This window comes from Melospiza melodia, chromosome 24 (assembly GCF_035770615.1).
Source record: "Melospiza melodia melodia isolate bMelMel2 chromosome 24, bMelMel2.pri, whole genome shotgun sequence".
Classification (NCBI taxonomy): domain Eukaryota; kingdom Metazoa; phylum Chordata; class Aves; order Passeriformes; family Passerellidae; genus Melospiza; species Melospiza melodia.
Window position 1 is genome coordinate 3,171,480 of NC_086217.1, and position 16,447 is coordinate 3,187,926.

A 16,447-nucleotide genomic window follows, 5' to 3' on the forward strand; every position below is an offset into this window, starting at 1 on the left:
CAGCAGAGCCTCCAGCAGAGCCAGCAGATCCCTCCAGATCCTCCAGCAGAGCCTCCAGCAGATCCCTCCAGCAGAGCCAGCAGATCCCTCCAGCAGAGCCTCCAGCAGAGCCTCCAGCAGAGCTAGCAGATCCCTCCAGATCCTCCAGCAGAGCCTCCAGCAGATCCCTCCAGCAGAGCCTCCAGCAGATCCCTCCAGCAGAGCCTCCAGCAGAGCCTCCAGAGCCTCCAGCAGAGCCTCCAGCAGATCCCTCCAGCAGAGCCTCCAGCAGATCCCTCCAGCAGATCCCTCCAGCAGAGCCTCCAGCAGATCCCTCCAGCAGAGCCTCCAGCAGATCCCTCCAGCAGAGCTTCCAGCAGATCCCTCCAGCAGATCCCTCCAGATCCTCCAGCAGATCCCTCAGCAGATCCTCCAGCAGATCCCTCCAGATCCTCCAGCAGAACCTCCATTAGTTCCCTCCAGCAGATCCTCCAGCAGATCCTCCAGCAGATCCCTGCAGATCCTCCAGCAGAGCCTCCAGCAGATCCTCCAGCAGATCCCTACAGATTCTCCAGCAGATCCCTCAGCAGATCCCTGCGCTCACATATGGGAGCATGAGATGAAGCTTTTGCAGATTACACACATAAGTTTGAATTATTTCACTCCTGTGAGCTCACTTCCCACCAAAATGATACAGGAGGCCTTTACATGGTGTAGCAACTCCAAGAAATATAAGGATGTGGAGGAAAAAAGCACTCAAGGAATAGTTTAGAGCTATTTAGAAGCAAGTATGGGAAGTGATCTTAATTTGCAGGCAAAATTGACTGATTCGTGGTTTTCTCCATACCTAAATACGACATTGCTGTAACTCCAGAATGATTTACCTTTCATTCACAATTCTGCAATATTAAACAATAGAGAGGATGATCACTTGAGCACTGTCCTGTCTTTACAGCAAAGTTGTCAGGTCCAAAAATCACACCAGCTTAGTGCCTCTTGAGTGCTTCACAGCTTTTGCCTTGAGTTTCCCTTTGTCACCCACTCCTAAAATACCTGGGAAAAGTGCTCTCTGGACACCTGTCCTATTTCTGAATCTGTAGCAACACTGGCCAATTCAAGGGTGTCTCTGCTCCTCCAACCTCCTCTCTAATGATGCATTTTGATGTTTTTCATTTATTCTCAGCACTCTGCAAGCACGAGGTCCCTGAGGTGAGCAGTGAGATCAGGTTTACTGAGGAGGAAGTGAAGGCAGCAACACGTTAAAGGTGCAGCCTGCCAGCCCCTGTAAATGAACATTTCACTGACAGAAATTCTATTCACAGCGTACTTGTGAGCGAAACAGAGTTTATTAGGGGCTTGTTTAAGATCCACAGGGAATCTGTGTCAGAGGCAAAATAACCCATATTCCAGATCTCTGTTCAAGATGTATCCGTACTCTGTCCTTTTACTTAAAACCTTCAACTAATTAAGTAGATTTTATTGGGTAGAACAATCTAAAGAGGAACTAATGAGATGCTTGTACAGCACTAAGCACAACTCATGATTTTGTATTACTGCAATTGAAATAGGACATTTATCTTCTGTCCCTTCATTGTATCGTCTCTAAACTACACCATCAATTTCCCACATCTACCATTTTGTTCCTTCTAAGTCACCAAAATCACTTTCAGCATCACTCAGGTGTTGTGGGGGTTTTTTGTTAACTGATTCTAAGGAAATCTTCTGAGTAACAAGCTCAGAAAATCCTGGAATTCTGTGGCCTTGATACTCCTCACTGACATTTAAATTGTATTTAAAAGAGCTGAAATCATACCCGTGGAATCCTGCACTGTGTGTATCCAGACACTGTCAAAGTAAACTGTCTCAAAGGAGTATGGAGAAGTTCTCAGAATGCTACATTCTTAAACTGCATCTGCAGTGAAAACAATGCAGAGTTTAAGCTCAAGCTCTTTGTACAAAATTGCAAACAACAGCATTTGTAGTTTTGCAAGCTAGTCAAGATGAGTTTTGTAACAAAATATCGCACGTGGGAACTGCCATATCGCAACTCGGGATAATACAAGCTCTGCAATGAATTAAAGGAATAGGAAAGGAGTTAAAATTAACAGACATCTTTTCAACTACTACGAATTCAGAAGTCAAGCCCTAAATGTCTGCAGACAGAGCACAGCAGTGAGGCATCTCTGTCTCACACCTCTGACTTCCTTTCCAGATTCTGCAGAGGCTTAGATTTCATGTTTAGATTACGGGCTGCCTGGGTCTGTGTGCCCGTCCCTGCCATGGTTTCCTGTGCACCTGGCACCCTTCGTCTGCCTTCACCTCATGGCTCCCAGGCTGCTGGTTCTCTACGGCAAAAGTGGCTTTTCAGCGGGAGATCTGCAGGTGTCTCCCTCCTCTTGCAGGTGTCACCTCCTCCTGCAGCGGCACAGTCCCTTCAAAGGGACTCACCTTCTTTCTTACCCCCTCCCTGGGGCACCCACCACGGCCTGTCATTGATGAGGGCACGGAGCCTCGGGCCACGGACCGCTCTCGGGCCCTCTCCATGCCCTTCCGCGTTTCCTTCACCCCAAAGTCACTTCTTCACTGCTCCTCACTGCCCTCCCCACGACGTCTCCCCAGAAGCCTTGGGGTGACCCTCGCCCTGGCTCTCCGCTCCGCCCGCCGCCCCTCAGCGCTGCCGCCCTTTCCCCTCAGCCTCCCCTCACGGCTGGCCCTGACCTGCCGCCAGGGCGGGCGCCTGGCTTCGCGCGCCACCCGGCGCAGCCAATCAGCGCGCGGCGTGCGGGCGGCCGCGCGGGCTCGCACCAACCAGACAGCGGCTTCTTGCGGCGGCCCCGAAGCGCCCCCGCGGGCCCCCGGCGCCGGGGCGTCCCGCCTGCCCGTGACCGAGATGGCGGCCCCGGCCCCGGCGGCGCGGCGGGCGAGCGGCCCCGCCGGCAGCGCCCGGCGCGGCGGGTGAGTACGGGCCGGGCGGCGGGGCAGGGCCGGGCTGTGGCCCTCTGGGGAGCGCGGCCGGGGGTCCCCTCCTCGGCTGGGGGCTGCCCGCCACGAGGGGGGAGGCCCGAGGCAGAGCCCGCGGCGGTCCCGCAGCCCTGCGGCCCCACTGCCCGCAGTTCGCCGGAGCGTTACCCAGCGGCTTAGGAGGAAGAGGAAATTAGAAAAGGACACACAAAAGGCAGTCTAAACACATGATGGCAGCTCAGCGCTCCGGCGGCTCCTCTCCCGCAGCTGCGGGGCAGGCTCCGGCTGGCAGCGCCACAGAGCACCGGGGCACCGGGCTCGGAGCATCCCCCGGGACACCGGGCTCGGAGCATCCCCCCGGCACACCGGGCTCGGAGCATCCCGCGGGATACCGGGCTCGGAGCATCCCCCCGGGACACCGGGCTGGGAGCCGGAGCATCCCCCCGGTACACCGGGCTGGGAGCATCCCCCGGTACACCAGGCTCGGAGCATCCCCCGGGACACCGGGCTGGGAGCATCCCCCCGGGACACCGGGCTCGGAGCATCCCCCCGGCACACCGGGCTCGGAGCATCCCGCGGGATACCGGGCTCGGAGCATCCCCCCGGGACACCGGGCTGGGAGCATCCCCCCGGTACACCGGGCTGGGAGCATCCCCCGGGACACCGGGCTCGGACCATCCCCCGGTACACCGGGCTCGGAGCCAGGCCAGGGGGTGCCCATCAGCCGTGGGTGCGCTTGGGGTAGCTGCAGTTTCATACTCCGCATGAAGGTTTAGTGTCTGGTCCCAAATTCTGGCCTTTAGGAGCTTTTCCAGACTCCTTCCAGCCGGGATAGCAGCATTCCCTCAGCCGGTTCTTTCCTATTGCTTCACTCCCGTGCCTGCTTCAGCACAGTGTTCTGATCAGCAGAACTTCATGGCACACTTTGTTTTGTCTCAGACCTGTTTCAATTCTCAAAAGCTGTGATCCACACAGTTCTTGCTATTTGTCTGTTTGGGAGCTTTTCACTGTCAGAATAACAGAGGCTGTTATTGGTAAGGAAAAGCCTAACAAATCCCCTTTAAAAATACCATTACATAAAGCATGAGAAGTTTTTCTTAGATGATACTGTCTACCCAGAAGATAGAGAGAGAGGGAAAACCCATGAACAGGAGTGAAGAGCGTTTTAGTACACATTTAACACTGAGTTTTCACAGGAAATCTTGTACCACGGAAGAGTTTCCTTAAGTTAGGCTTACCAGTGTTAAAAGTTACCAAGATAATAGCAGAGACCATAAGCACCCATCCATCTTCCTGAGGCAGCTAGCAAGGCACAGATACTTTCATGTTTTCTCAGGAAAGGAAGCTACTAAGGACTGCTTCTTTAAAATCCTATTCTTTCCCCCAGCCATGGTAGAATAAACTTCCTAGTTGAACAGGCAGCTCACACACAATGGGACACAATGGAATAGTAGCACATGAGCTCTGTGAAACACTTTAAATTACTTAGAAATGCAGGTTTCTATGTAAACAAACTGTTACTCAACAGCTGCTGTACTGCATTAATCTACAGGGCTTGCTCAGATGTAGTAAAATTTGAATTCCCTAGCAAGCAAACTAAATTTATTCTCCAAGAAGCCTGCCTAATATAGGCATCTGTAGAAATAGCTACATGGTGCTGGTTTTGTGCAAGATATGTTTTATTCTTTAGAGAAGGGTTTTATATTTCCTATATTTTAGTCAAGCTTATTGAAAAGAAATTTACATAATATTCTTTTTAACCGTGACCTTTTGAGCAAACACCTTGCCAACATTTTTTTTTATCTGATGAGAGGATTAAGATATTAGTGCTTCTAGCCTCGGTTACCAAACAAATCAATGTTGGTGCTGCAGGTGGAAGCAAGAAAACAAGCAAGAAAACAATCCTTTGTCCTCTAATCTTCACATTGCATCTCTGTTTACATCTTGATCTGTCAGACCCCTACCCAGATTAGGTGCTGGAAGCCACTGCAAACACTCAGACCAACCTGCCCCAGACACAGCTCTGAGAAGGTGTGGGTTGGGAGGGTTTATATCCCCCTGTGGCTGGCTGGGACTGGCCAGGAGCAGAGCCAGAGGCCAGGGGGGATTGGCCAAAAGGGTTGGGTTGGTGAAAAGGGTTGGGTTGAGTTGGCCAAAACGGTTGGGTTGGGTTGGCCAAAAGGGTTGAGTTGGCCAAAGGGGTTGGGTTGGGTTGGCCAAAAGGGTTGAGTTGGCCAAAGGGGTTGGGTTGGGTTGGCCAAAAGGGTTGGGTTGGGTTGGCCAAAAGGGTTGAGTTGGCCAAAGGGGTTGGGTTGGGTTGGCCAGAAGGGTTGGGTTGGGTTGGCCAAAAGGGTTGGGTTGGCCAGAAGGGTTGGGTTGGCCAGAAGGGTTGGGTTGGGTTGGCCAAAAGGGTTGGGTTGGCCAGAAGGGTTGGGTTGAGTTGGCCAAAAGGGTTGGGTTGAGTTGGCCAGAAGGGTTGGGTTGAGTTGCCAAAAGGGTTGGGTTGGCCAAAGGGGTTGGGTTGGGTTGGCCAGAAGGGTTGGGTTGAGTTGGCCAGAAGGGTTGGGTTGAGTTGCCAAAAGGGTTGGGTTGGCCAAAGGGGTTGGGTTGGGTTGGCCAGAAGGGTTGGGTTGGCCAGAAGGGTTGGGTTGGGTTGGCCAGAAGGGTTGGGTTGAGTTGGCCAGAAGGGTTGGGTTGGCCAAAGGGGTTGGGTTGGGTTGGCCAGAAGGGTTGGGTTGGCCAGAAGGGTTGGGTTGAGTTGCCAAAAGGGTTGGGTTGGCCAAAGGGGTTGGGTTGGGTTGGCCAGAAGGGTTGGGTTGGCCAAAAGGGTTGGGTTGGGTTGGCCAGAAGGGTTGGGTTGGCCAGAAGGGTTGGGTTGGGTTGCCAAAAGGGTTGGGTTGGCCAAAGGGGTTGGGTCGGCCAAAAGGGTTGGGTTGGGTTGGCCAGAAGGGTTGGGTTGGCCAGAAGGGTTGACATTGGCCAAAGGGGTTGTGTTGACCAAAGAGAGTGACCTGCTTGGTCAGCATTGTCCCACATTAGACCTGTGGGAGCAGGGTTTGCTGTGGGTTGGTTGGGTTCACATCTGTGATAATGTGTTTTTTGAGCACTAAATAGTGCACTGTGCATCTCTGGAGTGCTCCTGAGTAAAGACTTGGGGGGAGATTCTTCAGGAGCTGCAGAGAGCTCCTGTTTTCCTTTCACAGTAGAGTGAGGCAGCTCACTGCCCTGTGTCTAGACACAGCTCATCCTACATGTGTTCATCATGAAACTTTGATGGGGCTTGTGAGAACAGCAAAACACACAATCTGTGAAGTGCCTCTCCTAGGTTAGGGCTGTGCTGTGCTTGGAATGGGTGTTTGAGCTTGGTCTGATTGGCCTTCAGATGCTGAGTCTGCTCTGGGAAACTCCAGAGGACACCTTCCCACTGGCACAGGGTTTATCAAATATCTCCAAACTGGTATAAGAATGCTTTTTTACCCATATTTACTATAAACTGTGAATACAACAGCTTTATTTATAATCTAGAATTAAGAGGAAAAGCTGCACTTTTGTCTCTGAGTCAGTGTATATCAGCAAAAATTGATTTGCTAAAAGGTCCTATAAATGCAGCACAAGCTTTTTAAATTTTACTTTGTGCCATTTTCTTTCTGTGGTTTTCTAACATTTCAGTATTATTTAATTTTAAATAGAGGCAGTTATACAATCCTGGTTACAATATCATGATGATGAATGACAGCTGTCAATTTTGCAGTGAATTCTTCCATAGATTTGCTGTAAAAATTTCTTTTCAAGACATTGTGCCACAACATCTTGTCTCTGCAGAAGCTGTAGGGGCCCTTCCACCTTTCAGAATTGTGCCTTTTATTGCATTTTTCACTTTGATCCAGACTCTCTACATGCTGTGACTTTCTGTGGCAGGCACTACCTGAAGCAGAAAAAGTAAAGGAATCCTTTAGTTCCCAAACACACTTTTTTCTTTTTAACCAAGTAAGGAAAAATGAACACAGCAAATACTTCTCAGATTTACAATACCCTAATTTGTAGTAGCATCAGCCCCTGTGGAAACAGTAAGGTAGACTAAACTAATTATATAATTTTTTGATCATTTTCCTTTTGATAATTGCTTCTCAGCTCACAAAATGAAATTAAAACAAAAGTGTTCTTTCACTTGTGGAACATCTTTTTTTATCAGTCTTAATCTTGCAAGTAAACCAAAGGTCCTGTATTTTACAAAATATATATTCTGCCAAAGGAATTTCCTGCTCCCCTTCTCCCTCTTTGTTGCTCAGGTTTCCTTTTGAGCAATGACTCTCTTTTGAAACAGTCCAACGTGCAAGTTCTGAATGTGCTGCAGAAATTAGGAAGGAGTCAGATATTTTTTTTAGAAAATCCTCAGCAAGTAAGGTTAAACCAAAAGTAATTTCACCTCCGAGAGGCACAGTTGTCAATGGATGACACTCAAAGTTCATTTCAAATTTAATCCTGTTTGTGATTCAGTGCAGAATAGACCTCTCTCTGATTCCTGTCATTTAGGAAGGGAAGCAGAGGCTGTGTGAAATCAGCTCCTGATTCTTCACAGCCAGGCTCAAATGAGATATGTGACTGCTGCTGGGTTGATAATACTTAGCACATATACAACACTATTTCAGAGCATCTCACTTTACAGATACTAATAAATTTACTTCACAGTCTTCCTCTGAAGCAGATATGCTTATTCCTGTCTGCAGTCTGGGGTTATTGAGGCAGAGAATGTTTAGCTGGCCCAAATTCTGACAAGTCTTTTTTCACAGGCAGATACTGAAGCCAAGAAGTGTGTCTGCCAGCTCCCTTGCTGTAATTATTCCCTGCTCTCAGTGGGTCTCAAAGCAATTTAGAGAATCACTTGATGCACCTTTGGAAGGCCATCTATCAGTAAATGTGCCCATGTTGCAAATGATCAGGCAGACATCAGCTCCTCGTGAGTAGGAAGGCCGTGTGGTTCTGCTGATATCAAAACAATCAGCTCAAATCAAAGCCATTTTCTCCAAGGCAGCTGCTTTTTTTGGTTATTATCTGTTCCCCCGTGTTTCTATTCTTGGTTGACAGATCAGGCTTCTGTTCTTGAGGAATTCACTTTTGGCAGCAAGAAATGTTCACACTCCCCATCATTTTTCATAGACTAATCTGTGTTGGGAATTTTCAGTAAATAACATGAAAGCATCAGTGATTGAACACTTTAGGGAAAATAGTATCATTAGGTTGATTTATTTTTCTCCCTAAAGACAGCAGCTTCTGAAACATATTTTTCTTTTCAACTGTCTATTGGTTCTATAATTGCCTGATCTTTCTTTTTGCTAGATATTTTATAAGTTTGGTAGTAATACATCATGCTGTATAGTTTTTTATTAAAATTCAACACTGCTGTCTCCTACTGATGGTTAAGTGATTTGAAATCCTTGGAAAATCTGAGCCATAGTATTTTTACCTAAATAAATACACTGGCTGCATAAGGCATTGTTATTCAAGAGATGATCTGGTAAAGATAAGGGTGAATGGGCCCTTGCAAAGTTCTGCTGTCCAGAGGGATGTTTCAAACACTTGTTGATACTCAGATTGAGCTACAAGACTTGCTCTTTGCTCAGGGCATTTCCAAAGTTGAGGGAAATGTGGATGTATTTTCCAATTTAAAAAGGATATCAGACACACATGGCAACCCAGGCACAGGACTCACTCAATCATGTAAAATAGAGATATTCTGAGGTGGGTTGCAGACCTCTCCCCACAGCTGTGGGATAACCATTGCCTGGGTTTGCCATACAGGACTTCCAGACTGTTGGCTTGCTGTTAAACATTGGATTCTTTGGTAAACCCCGTCCTGGGTTTCACTCTTGCCCAACGATTTGGAAATCATTTTCAGGCTGAATGCAACATGATGACACTTGAACACCACATCCAGCCATTCCCAAGTTTCACAAACTGCTCTAGGCTTGAAAATCCTGAGGAGAATGTGCTGGGAAAGTGGAAGGGGTAAACTGCCTGCACTGGGAGCTTGTGGTGTCTGATTAGAGCAGCCACAGCTTCAGGCATCTCTGATTGTCTGCAGCTGAATATTTGACAGCCTCCAACATGTCCCAGCAAAGCAGTCCCACTTCATTTCTGGCCTGCAGACTGTAACATGTCGACGTGACTAATTGCCCGGGCAGACAGAGGAGAGATAAGAGCAGGGAGGACAGAAGGAAGCAGATATTCTAGTGTGGAGTAGCAGTGCACAAAACTAGGACAGGTCCAGAGTGTGGAGAGTCCCTGCAGCAGGGTGGGGATGGAGGTGGGAATTGCAGGAGTCTGGGAGGAGAGCACACAAGGACTTTGCAGAGTGAATGGATGCACAGCTCTGCAGGTTTGAGGGCTGCCTCCAGAATTTATTAAGTTGCTGCAGCCTCAGTGTGTGAAGCTGTTTCCCAAGGGTTTGCAAGACCTTTGTAATGCATGTGAGGTGTTTAGTTGGAATGACAAAATTCTTGCAGTTTTATTTTGATGGATTCTGCATTTAAAAGAAAGTGTGCAAATCACATCTTCAACAGCTCCAGTGCCAGTCCAGGTGCAGAAATTGAGGAAGATTGGTTTCTCATCCTAGCTTGTCTTTGCTAATGGCTTCAGTTACCCCAGTACTAAGATATCCAACCTATCTGAGGTTAGCTGTGTTTGGAATTTTGGTTCTAAATGAAAATCCTTTTTAAAAGTAGGAAAATTAAACATTCTCCATGTTCTGTGTATCCTGATTGGCCCAGGAAGGACTTGCTTTCTTGCTTTCTCTGTGTGAAATGTCTACAGTCTACCCCTGCTGGTACCTTAAATTAGGGATGTGAGAAAAACTAAACTGCTTTTGGGCTGGTCAGTGTGTTCAATTTTTGTAGAAGCCCTGAATATGTATAATGATGAAGCAGTGCTTTGTGCACCCCTGATTATTTTCACAAGCTCTTGTTATATTGTCCATTACAGCTTTTGAATTTCTGTAAACAGGATATATTCACTCTTTCCAACCAATCCTTTGTATTTTTAACACCCTTGGTGTGTTTCCTGCTTCCTAGCACTGAAGGACTCCGGGGTGGTGTTCCTGAGCATGCCGATGATGTGCTGTGAACTTTAGGGAATGGCGTGTTTTGCATTCAGGATCGCATTTCAGTTTGCTGCCAGAAGCAGAATGTCACTGAGGGCAGTGCAGAAATCCTGCCCAGCTCAGCCTCCTGCCCTCTGGCCATAGCCACCCACCCCTGCTGGATGCTTTTGAAATCCAGATCCAGAGAGAAATTGAGGCTCTTAGTTGTGTTTGAACGAGTGAGAGCATGGTGCATAAGTCTTTCAGTAGAGCAACTAATAAATCTTATCTTGGAGGGGACTAAAAGGAAGGATCATGGATTTATCTTAGTCCTTTTATTGTTAGTGACTGTTTTCTCCTTAAAATCATCTTGTCTTGCCTTCCCTTCTACAGAAGTCACTCTCAAATTAAAGGCAAGATACTAAGGCTCTAAACTGCTGTGTGCGAACACACAAAAATACTTTTTCCTCCTTCCCACTCCTGTCCCTTTGCTGGGAGCTCTCTGTCAGCTTCACTCCAGTAACTTTGTCTGATCTTCCCTTTGCAGTTGCTAATTGGCCTGGCAGGGATATGAAGAGACTGAAAATAACTTTATTCCCTCATTGTGTGCACATTGAAAGGGTCACAGAACAGAAAAGTAGGGCAGACTCCAGACTGGTGGCTCATGCTGGGCAGCCTGGCAGCCAGAAAATGGCACTTGGAGGTGCTGGTTGTGGTTCTGCAGGCAGGTCTTTGATAACCAGCACTCTCCATATTGAATGCCTGCTCCTTGTGCCCCAGAATGCAGGTGCAGAAATACTGATACCTAACTGCAGAGTGGCTTTCTGAGTAAGCTTTTGGATGCCTTTTTTTCCTTGAGGTTATGCAGCATTGTCAGAGCTGAGCTGTAGGTGACTGCCACAAGGATGGGATCTCCAGGATCCTTCTCTGAAGAAGGTGGTGTTGTATAAACCAGGGTAGTAAATCTCAGCTGGCAAAGCCCAGTCCTGTGATATCTAGGAGGTGTGTGGGTGGTTTGGGTTGATTTGCATATCTAGCTGCTTCCTTATTTATTTGGATTTAAGAGAAGGATATGTCCAAGCCCTGAGCTTCTGTGTGAGATTAAAAAATAGAACCAGGAATTATTAACCAACAGAAAGACTTTCCCAAGACAATCATAGCATAATCTTATAGTATCATGTTGTGTTTATATGTAAGAGAGTTCTCTGGAGCAAGGTACACCAGAAAAGACATTTTGTGGAAGGAGAACAAATTTGTGCCATGGGAAGTAGAGGAGGGTGAGCTAGAAGAAGGATGTGAATTCCAGAGCTGCTTCCTGCCTCCATTCTGTTAGAGTCCCACTTCTGCTGAAAAGAGAAAAGGCCTAGATCTGTGGTCATTGGCAATGTTTTTAGGAGTTCTGGCCTACTTACTGGTGATCAGATCTGTGCTCAGCCCAGCAGCATAGCCTTGTGAAAGGTTGGATGTGATGTTCAGCAAATGGAAGAGTCATTACTGCTGGCTCCATTAGAGATTAGCTGGACAAAGCTCCTGGTAGATAAGAGTAACAAGACAAATAGCCATGGGTGACAGCTTGCTCCAACACCTGGTGGAATCCAAGCTTTGTCAGCCTTTTTTTGGAGGGTTGCCCAAAAGCCTGTCAGGACTACAGTCATACTCTTACTCTGCACTGCAGGGAACTTAATTCATCTGTGGATGTCAGATTTTGGGGAGAGTTAAGCTAACTTAACTTCTGAGTTATGGGGTGGGTTGATGCAGTATTAGAAGGACTTTAATCTCCCTAGTTCTCCTTCTTTTTAAAGACCAATCCTGTAATTTGAATTTTATGAATTTCATCACTTTCTTATCCTAAAGGAAGCAATGTGAGAGACTTGATTGCTTCCCCTTCTGTTTCTACAGATGGTGATGTGGTAAATGTAGCCAGGCTCTTCTGTACCAGGAGACATTCTCCCCTGAGGAGCAGTCCCCTTTTCTGGACATGCTTACAGAACTGCACAGCCATGGACCTCAAGGAGAAGTGTCAGGTAGGTTTGCTGATAACAGTTACACCCAACTTAAGTGTTGAGTCCTTTTAAATGTCTTTATTGTTTTGGGTCAAGATTCACTTGGTGGTATTATTATGTAGAGGTGTGATCCATGGTTAGTATGGAAGCTGAGAGTTCTGTCACCTTCACACCCCTGTTTCAGCAGGGAAATCCTTTGTGGGATGGGACTGAGGCACCCCAGTGGGACAGCAAGGGGGGGGGTGTCCTCTGTCACACCTGCAGTGTCCCTTTTGAGCTCTGAGCTGGGGCTCCATTCCCATGGACACTCAACATGGCTTTACTTGAAAGGCTGAATTCACTGAAAGATTTTTTAAATAAATCAGGGCAATGAAATCATCTGAGTCCAGTTTTGCTGACAGTAACTTGGGGTCTCAGCCAGCTCTGGTGAGAGAACAGTCTTGGCTTTTCTCTCTGCTGTCCCTTTTCCCACCACACCATGAGCTTTTGTCTGTTGGCTGTCTCTTTTCTCTGGGCATCCCTTCCTTGCTGTTTGCAGCAGTGAGAAATGGTTTTGTTCATGAGTGCAAATACCTGCTAGGGGCTCACTAGACCAAAAGATACTACAGCAGTGTGAGTGACTTTGAAAGGGCAGTTTTTCACATCAGCTGTGGCATTTGCCCACTCAGCTGCTCCTTTGCTGGGTTTCTGCTCTGAGCTGTGCTGGGCTCACTCCTGCCCCAACCTCTTGGTTCTTGGATGTGTTTGACCTATGTTGTTTTATATCAAATTGCTTTATTACCATGGAGTTAACATTCCAACGAGGACAATTATCTCCTTGTTCTCTTGTTAGTGACATCATGGGCTAATCTGGTATTGATGATTTTGAGAGAAGATGCAATTACCCACTGTGTGGATGGGTGTGTTCTGTGTGGGATCTGAGGGCACCAAAGAGAGCAGGGCACAGTGGGGACACTTTCACTGCAGGTCACTATATTTGGCTCACCTTTCTCATGTGACATTCTCCACTCTACAGTGCAGGAAGATCATATCAAATTGCTGGACAGGCAGCAACCTTTAAAAGCCTATTAGGAAAATGTCCTGGCAAGGAGGTTACAGGGGGAATCATGGTGTTCTCAGGTCCTAACCTCCTCTCCTGACTGCTTGAAACTTATTCTCCCTCCTTTCTGATTGGGTATTAAAACTGAAGGCAAGAGATCACCACAGTCTTTTAAATAGGAATTAAAAGCACCCCCACAGATACATAAGGCTTCAATTTACAACTTATTTTGTATGGATTCTGAGGAAATACCATGATTTTATACTTGTTAGCAACCTTAAGCAGGGGGTTTGGAATTAGATGATCCTTAAGGTTCCTTTCAACCCAAACCATTCTGTAATTATTATTTGGTACTAAGAAGTTTGCTCTTTTTTCCCCTTTTTTAAAATATAGCATATCCTTGTTCCACCCCATCTAAGGTGGAATCTCCCTTCCTTCCCAAAGTGAAGAACTTGGACACATACACAATGATAAGGGAACAAATTAATTAACCTGCTTTGTAACCTCAGCAGTAAGTTTGATGTACTAGGTTTATTTTAAAATGCTAAAAATAAAGTGAAGCCACGTGAAAACATCACTCCCAAATCTGGCTGAGAGCAATCCCAGCAGTATGTGTGTGTGTGTGATGGAGAGTTAGCACTCCTGGAGCAGGAGATGTGCTCAGAGCCCTGCTGCAGCACACACAGCTGCCACTCAGATCAGACACTGAGTCCTCTGGCTCCAGTTGGCTGATGAGTTCCCTTGTCAGGAATAGCTGAGGATCAGAGTTTGTCAGGTGTAATGCAGGCTGCCTTCCAGTTTTTGCCAGAAGCCAGACACCACAGAGAAAGGCAGAGAGTATTCTTAAATTAAATGTGCTGATATTCTTGTTCTTTCTCCTCCTCCTCTGACTTTTTAATTTTCTGTGTGTTTCTGAAGTGAATTTAACCTTGTGAAAGGTGCCAGAATCTCTGCTCCAAGAGCACTCAGCACATACTGAGAGAGCAGCACTGATTGCCACAGGACAGTGGCAGGCTCCTGAGCTTGGGTTGCATTAGCCACAGGCTGGATTTGCAGGCACACAACTAATAAAAATGATTGACATCATTCATTGCACAGTTCCCCATAACAACTGAGCTGTATTTTCCCATGTAATTGCTGCAGCCTGGATACAGCACTGTGCTCCTGGCCAGAGCCTGGAATTGTGTTCAGGGAGCCTGGGCTGTGCTCTCCCTTGCTCCAGCACTGTTGCTCCTTGTTCCAGGCTGCCTAACAACAGCTACAGCCCCACTTTTGGACTGAAAAGTAGCCCAAGTCCCTTGCCATTTCTCATCCTGCCAGTGACTGTGTCTCTGTGTTTGTTCCCTGCTGTTCTCTAAAAGCTCAGCTCTTCTTCCAAGGGCTTTTTCACAAACTGATCCTTTTTCCACAGGTGTCTCTCATTTATGCTGCAGATTTTGCATAGGGCAGCCCCTGCCTTTATACTCAGCCTTCTATTCCAAGTCCCAGTTTTACCTTCAGATCCCAAGTTTTTGTCTTCTGCTCTTTCATTATATTATTTGATGCACAAATGCATATCCAAATGCACTTTCTGATATCAGAAGGAAGCTAGATAGTACAAATTACTGCCCTACATAAACACTTCAGAGCAAGGTCTCTTAGCAGTGGGATAAACAAGAAGCAGCAATTTTATCCAATGCCATTTGTGTCCATGAGCAAAGCTGGAGTTTTGAGGTTGGGACAAGGATTGTGCCTGGTATTGCACAAGCAGGTTGTTTTATTCACTTTCATTCAAGTCTTCAAAAGGTACAAAGCCATGGGAAACAGATCAGCAAGGACTATAATGAAGAAGGGGTCTTACAAGCATATTTATTGTGTGAGGGTTTATCTACTCTTACCCAGTCTTGTTGCTGATATTTTTCTTTTTTCTCTCCTTTTTTCTTTGTGTTGAAAGGAGTAGATGAGTAGCTCCTTAGCAGGCAGGAAAGAAAAATTGTGCCATTAGGACATTTTCTTGTTTTTTTCAGTATAAAATTGTTGTCTAGGAAACAAAATGCTCTACAGAAGGATAAAGGATGTTTTGCCTCTCTCTCTTCTGCTTTCTCCTGAAGTTACATTAAATAATTACAAAGTGTCTGCTTCCCTTCAGCTTTGGCTCTGGGAGCTTAGTGAGATCACACAACCATGTGTAACTCAGTGCCAACACACCAGTGATAACCAGACCTTGTGCTGGGTTTATTGTGAATATTGAGGCCATTTAATCTCTGCCCTTCTGGCTTAAAACCCATGATATGGGCTGTGCCTAATGAGGCATTTGAACGAAAGGAAAGGAAAGGAAAGGAAAGGAAAGGAAAGGAAAGGAAAGGAAAGGAAAGGAAAGGAAAGGAAAGGAAAGGAAAGGAAAGGAAAGGAAAGGAAAGGAAAGGAAAGGAAAGGAAAGGAAAGGAAAGGAAAGGAAAGGAAAGGAAAGGAGAGGAGAGGAGAGGAGAAAGGAAAGGGGAAAGAAAAGGGGAGGAAAGGAAAGGAAAGGAAAGGAAAACGGAGGAAAGGGAAAGAAAAGGAGAAAGGAAAGGAAAGGAAAGGAGAAAGGAAAGGAAAGGGGAAAGGAGAAAGGAAAGGAAAGGGGAAAGGAGAAAGGAAAGGAAAGGGGAAAGGAAAGGAAAGGGGAAAGGAGAAAGGAAAGGAAAGGGGAAAGGAGAAAGGAAAGGAAAGGGGAAAGGAAAGGAAAGGAAAGGAAAGGAAAGGAAAGGAAAGGAAAGGAAAGGAAAGGAAAGGAAAGGAAAGGAAAGGAAAGGAAAGGAAAGGAAAGGAAAGGAAAGGAAAGGAAAGGAAAGGAAAGGCTTGTCCAGGCAGGGTAGGTGAGTCCAGACACCTGTACGTGGTTTTCACAGCTGCACAGTGTGCTGAGACTGGAAGCCCTGGCAGAGCCTGTCCTGTTTGGTACCAGCCAGTGCAATCCTTGGCAAGCTGCTGGGGTGGTGCTTGGCTGGGCCACTTCTTTACCCCTTTCTGTGTGAAATGAAAGCAATTGTTTTAGTGATTGCTCTGCAGAACTAGGAAGCCCCAGACAGAATTAGGACAGCGCTGAAGTGAGAGCTAAATAAAAACTCAATTATAAAGGTGTATCCCTTCAACAGTGGGAAGGAAACATTCCTGCAAAAGATGGGAATGAGAGAGAGGGCTCATTCCTTCTTCACCTTTCTATCCCCTTGTTGTTTTTCCACCCAGACCTTCCCTGTCTAACTTATCCTTTGCCTCCTGTGTGCCATGCCCAGGTAAACATGGAGCCCCAGGCATGGCTGTGGTGAATTTATGTGCACCTTTTAGTTCAGATTGTGTGGCTCAGGATGAATATGGGATGCTGAGAGGGGCTTTTCTAGCATTCTTTATCAGCAAGAGAATACTTCAGAC

At 46.8% G+C, this 16,447-nt stretch overlaps 1 protein-coding gene and 1 long non-coding RNA gene across 2 annotated transcripts in view; one reads left to right on the top strand and one right to left on the bottom strand.

Annotated features, from left to right (window-relative positions):
* Positions 1-498: 498 nt before the first annotated feature.
* Positions 499-2,717, bottom strand: LOC134428931 (uncharacterized). The gene is made up of 3 exons (XR_010030508.1): positions 2,698-2,717; positions 1,793-1,891; positions 499-878 (listed from the first exon to the last, which is right to left on the bottom strand). It is a non-coding gene; the product is annotated as an uncharacterized LOC134428931 (long non-coding RNA).
* Positions 2,718-2,892: 175 nt separating this feature from the next.
* The window catches only part of TMEM94 (transmembrane protein 94), a 52,754-nt gene continuing 39,199 nt past the window's right edge, over positions 2,893-16,447 (top strand). Inside the window, exons 1-2 of the mRNA XM_063176110.1 lie at positions 2,893-2,934; positions 11,915-12,039. Coding sequence (XP_063032180.1) covers positions 12,016-12,039 — 24 coding nt within the window. The 5' untranslated portion in view covers positions 2,893-2,934; positions 11,915-12,015. The remainder of the gene's footprint in view (positions 2,935-11,914; positions 12,040-16,447) is intronic.